Source organism: Bradysia coprophila (genome assembly GCF_014529535.1).
Source record: "Bradysia coprophila strain Holo2 chromosome IV unlocalized genomic scaffold, BU_Bcop_v1 contig_84, whole genome shotgun sequence".
NCBI lineage: Eukaryota > Metazoa > Arthropoda > Insecta > Diptera > Sciaridae > Bradysia > Bradysia coprophila.
Window position 1 is genome coordinate 4,175,404 of NW_023503376.1, and position 5,611 is coordinate 4,181,014.

Genomic DNA, 5,611 nt, shown 5'->3' on the forward strand with positions numbered 1-5,611 from the left:
TTCAGTTTCCAGTAGGGTGATGCGTGAGTGGTGTTAATCGGATAATAAATGAGTCTAAGTCCAATGTTTCGAATGATACGAACGAATTCTGAGTTTGGCCTGTTGCTATCACCTATCATCGAACTTAGAAAAAATCGAAAAGCTCTGACTAATGCGGTCTTAATAAAAAGGCATGGTTAACGAAATGAAGTAAAAGATTTGAAAATCATCTATATTGAAAATTCTTTGATCAATCGAAGTAATAGATCGAATAGTAGAACTGTAAATGTGTTTGCCTTCTGGTGAATGAGAATCTCAATCTCAATTCTGAGCTATGAGTCCATTAATTAAGTCAGTTAATCCAATTCTGATTTTTTTGTATCGATGTTCTGAAATTTTAATGATCAAGAATTGGTTCTTGTGCACCTTTTACCGAACGAAACCTATTTCCCGAAACTATAATCAGTTCTGTGTCTTCTCTGCTCGATTACATATCCCACCTTTGCTGGATTGAATATCTCGAAATTTATCAGAAATATAAAGTGTCAAGAAAAAACGTCATCTTTTCAGTCTTCAAAATTAAACTTAAAATTTATTCAAATAAAATAGTTTTGTCATTGTTTACACTAATCTTAACATTAATACAGTTATCTTAATCTACTTCTTCAACAGTCGGTCCCGCCGTTCGACCACCAAAACCACCAGCCTGTTGACCACAACTTGTCGATTGGCTGCCACCATGTAATTTCGTCAGTATCGGACTGCACACTTTGGTTAGCTCCTTCAGTCTGTCCTCGAACTCTTCCTTTTCGGCCAACGAATTGCCATCCAGCCACTTGATGTGTTCGTTGCATTTGTCACGAACCGTTGCCTTGTCAGCTTCACTCAATTTATCGCCACATTCGTCAATGGCTTGCTTAATGCCAAAGATGTAACTTTCCAAATTGTTTCTGGCTGCAATTTTATCTCGCTGTCGTTCATCCTCCTCCTTGTAGCGCTCTGCCTCGGCCAACATACGGTCGATTTCGGATTGTGATAGTCTGCCTCTGTCGTTCTTGATTGTGATGTTATTGACTTTGCCGGTGCTCAATTCTTTGGCTGATACATTCAGGATCCCATTGGCGTCCATATTGAAGGTGACTTCAATTTTCGGTACACCTCTCGGCGCTGGTGGTATTCCAGTCAATTGGAAATTGCCCAACAGATTGTTGTCTTTGGTTAGAGCTCGTTCGCCTTCAAACACTTGAATGGACACTCCTGGTTGGTTGTCCGAGTACGTGGTAAATGTTTGCGTTTGTTTGCACGGAATTCGGGAGTTTCGCTCAACGATTTTCGTCATCACACCGCCGGCTGTTTCAATTCCGAGTGAAAGTGGTGCTACATCGACCAAAAGTACGTCTTGAATCTTAGAGTCTTGGTCACCGTTTATGATGGCAGCTTGAACAGCAGCACCATAGGCCACCGCTTCATCCGGATTGATCGATAAGTTCAATGTCTTGCCGCAGAAATAGTTTTGAAGCAATGCTTGCACCTTCGGAATTCTCGTCGAGCCACCGACCATCACAATGTCGTCGATCTGCCGTTTGTCCATTTTTGCATCTCGCAAAGCCTTTTCCACCGGTTCGATTGTCGATCGGAACAGGTCAGCGCACAGCTCTTCGAAACGGGCACGCGAGATTTTCGTGTAGAAGTCAATGCCGTCAATCAGAGCGTCAATTTCGATTGTAGCTTCCGTACTGGACGACAAAGTACGTTTAGCCCGTTCGGCTGCTGTTCTCAATCGTCGAAGGGCTCTTGCATTGGCAGTCAAATCCTTGTTGTTCTTTCGTTTGAATTCTTCGCAGAAATGGGACACAAGTCGATTGTCGAAGTCCTCACCACCCAAATGCGTGTCTCCGGCTGTTGATTTCACCTCAAACAATGATCCCTCGTCGATGGTCAGAATGGATACATCAAAAGTCCCACCTCCGAGATCGAAAATCAGAACATTTCGTTCGCCTTTCAGATTTTTATCCAAGCCATAAGCCAATGCGGCTGCAGTCGGTTCATTAATGATACGAAGTACGTTGAGTCCAGCAATCACACCGGCATCTTTAGTGGCTTGTCGCTGGGAATCATTGAAGTAAGCTGGCACTGTAATGACCGCATTCTGAACCGATTCACCAAGGTATGCCTCAGCCGTTTCCTTCATTTTTGTTAGAACCATTGAGCTGATTTCTTCCGGTGCAAATCGTTTCCGTTCACCTTTGAACTCTGCCACAATCTTGGGCGTTCCATTTTCGCTCACCACTGTGAATGGCCAATGTTTCATGTCCTCTTGGATTTTCTTGTCGTCGAATTTCCGTCCAATGAGTCGTTTTGCGTCGAAAATCGTATTTTTGGGATTCATAGCCACTTGATTCTTAGCTGCATCGCCAATCAAACGTTCCGAATCGGTGAAGGCAACGTAACTGGGTGTTGTACGATTTCCCTGGTCATTGGCAATAATTTCCACTTTACCGTGCTGGAATACACCAACACAGGAGTAGGTTGTGCCCAGATCAATTCCGATTGCTGGCATTTTCACTTGATTTTTTACTCGAATCACTTTTCAACGATAAACAAATTTCTCTTGAAATTACTTCACCAAATTAATTACTTATTTGTCCTGATCGAATTTACTTTCACTGTAATTCACTTGCCTTTTTATTCTATAAAATTCACAGAATTTAAATCGTTCAATTCAAGAAATTTTCTTTTGACTTTTCTCTTAGTTGTTCACTGTTTGCTTTCAGTTGAAACTATGATGAACCGTGCAAATGTTCACCGTTTATATGTTAAAACCACTCGCATATGGAAAATTCGTCAATGTTCTCTACATTCGTAGGGTTTTCTCGAACATTCGAGTAAACGATAATAACCAGACGAAGAATCAACTAGAATGTTCGAGTAAACCGTACAACATTCGAGTTCACATAGCATGAATGTTCGAGAAAACCCTACGAATGTAGAGAACATTGACGAATTTTCCATATGCGAGTGGTTTTAACATATAAACGGTGAACATTTGCACGGTTCATCATAGTTTCAACTGAAAGCAAACAGTGAACAACTAAGAGAAAAGTCAAAAGAAAATTTCTTGAATTGAAAGATTTAAATTCTGTGAATTTTATAGAATAAAAAGGCAAGTGAATTACAGTGAAAGTAAATTCGATCAAAGAGACAACCAGGACAAATCAGTAATTAATTTGGTGAAGTAATTTCAAGAGAAATTTGTTTATCGTTGAAAAGTGATTCGAGTAAAAAATCAAGTGAAAATGCCAGCAATCGGAATTGATCTGGGCACAACCTACTCCTGTGTTGGTGTATTCCAGCACGGTAAAGTGGAAATTATTGCCAATGACCAGGGAAATCGTACAACACCCAGTTACGTTGCCTTCACCGATTCGGAACGTTTGATTGGCGATGCAGCTAAGAATCAAGTGGCTATGAACCCAAAAATACGATTTTCGACGCAAAACGACTCATTGGACGGAAATTCGACGACAAGAAAATCCAAGAGGACATGAAACATTGGCCATTCACAGTGGTGAGCGAAAATGGAACGCCCAAGATTGTGGCAGAGTTCAAAGGTGAACGGAAACGATTTGCACCGGAAGAAATCAGCTCAATGGTTCTAACAAAAATGAAGGAAACGGCTGAGGCATACCTTGGTGAATCGGTTCAGAATGCGGTCATTACAGTGCCAGCTTACTTCAATGATTCCCAGCGACAAGCCACTAAAGATGCCGGTGTGATTGCTGGACTCAACGTACTTCGTATCATTAATGAACCGACTGCAGCCGCATTGGCTTATGGCTTGGATAAAAATCTGAAAGGCGAACGAAATGTTCTGATTTTCGATCTCGGAGGTGGGACTTTTGATGTATCCATTCTGACCATCGACGAGGGATCATTGTTTGAGGTGAAATCAACAGCCGGAGACACGCATTTGGGTGGTGAGGACTTCGACAATCGACTTGTGTCCCATTTCTGCGAAGAATTCAAACGAAAGAACAACAAGGATTTGACTGCCAATGCAAGAGCCCTTCGACGATTGAGAACAGCAGCCGAACGGGCTAAACGTACTTTGTCGTCCAGTACGGAAGCTACAATCGAAATTGACGCTCTGATTGACGGCATTGACTTCTACACGAAAATCTCGCGTGCCCGTTTCGAAGAGCTGTGCGCTGACCTGTTCCGATCGACAATCGAACCGGTGGAAAAGGCTTTGCGAGATGCAAAAATGGACAAACGGCAGATCGACGACATTGTGATGGTCGGTGGCTCGACGAGAATTCCGAAGGTGCAAGCATTGCTTCAAAACTATTTCTGCGGCAAGACATTGAACTTATCGATCAATCCGGATGAAGCGGTGGCCTATGGTGCTGCTGTTCAAGCTGCCATCATAAACGGTGACCAAGACTCTAAGATTCAAGACGTACTTTTGGTCGATGTAGCACCACTTTCACTCGGAATTGAAACAGCCGGCGGTGTGATGACGAAAATCGTTGAGCGAAACTCCCGAATTCCGTGCAAACAAACGCAAACATTTACCACGTACTCGGACAACCAACCAGGAGTGTCCATTCAAGTGTTTGAAGGCGAACGAGCTCTAACCAAAGACAACAATCTGTTGGGCAATTTCCAATTGACTGGAATACCACCAGCGCCGAGAGGTGTACCGAAAATTGAAGTCACCTTCAATATGGACGCCAATGGGATCCTGAATGTATCAGCCAAAGAATTGAGCACCGGCAAAGTCAATAACATCACAATCAAGAACGACAGAGGCAGACTATCACAATCCGAAATCGACCGAATGTTGGCCGAGGCAGAACGCTACAAAGAGGAGGATGAACGACAACGAGATAAAATTGCAGCCAGAAACAATTTGGAAAGTTACATCTTTGGCATTAAGCAAGCCATTGACGAATGTGGCGATAAATTGAGTGAAGCGGACAAGGCAACGGTTCGTGACAAATGCAACGAACACATCAAGTGGCTGGATGGCAATTCGTTGGCCGAAAAGGAAGAGTTCGAGGACAGACTGAAGGAGCTAACCAAAGTGTGCAGTCCGATAATGACGAAATTACATGGTGGCAGTCAATCGACAAGTTGTGGTCAACAGGCTGGTGGTTTTGGTGGTCGAACGGCGGGACCGACTGTTGAAGAAGTAGATTAAGATAACTGTATTAATGTTAAGATTAGTGTAAACAACGACAAAACTATTTTATTTGAATAAATTTTAAGTTTAATTCTGAAGACTGACAAGATGACGTTTTTTCTTGACGCTTTTGTATTTCTGGGATTCAGTCAGAACCAAATTAATAAGGCAAAAAGTATGTATACGCAGAGTGTAGGTCCTATTTGGATAGTTTTCTTGAACAGGCACTTTGAACCAACATTCTAGAAAACCACAGAAATCAAAAAATATTTTCTTTAAAATAAGATTTTCGGCCATTGAATTTGAGCTTTTGGTGTGAACTAAACAGAATAGGAAGTTGGTTTCACCAAGACTGTAAACTTTACTGATAGTAACGCACTTCTTGATTGGCAAAGACGGCGATGTTAAACTTCAATTTTGGACTCAGCCTTGATTTTATTGACCTTT

At 42.1% G+C, this 5,611-nt stretch overlaps 1 protein-coding gene and 1 pseudogene across 1 annotated transcript; one reads left to right on the plus strand and one right to left on the minus strand.

Moving 5' to 3' along the window:
- Positions 1–542: 542 nt before the first annotated feature.
- LOC119072554 (heat shock protein 70 B2-like) lies at positions 543–2,613 on the minus strand. Its single transcript, XM_037177791.1, has one exon. The coding sequence runs from the start codon at positions 2,537–2,539 to the stop codon at positions 632–634; it is 1,908 nt and encodes a 635-aa protein (XP_037033686.1). The 5' UTR covers positions 2,540–2,613; the 3' UTR covers positions 543–631.
- Positions 2,614–3,093: 480 nt separating this feature from the next.
- Positions 3,094–5,190, plus strand: LOC119072555 (annotated as a pseudogene).
- Positions 5,191–5,611: the final 421 nt, after the last annotated feature.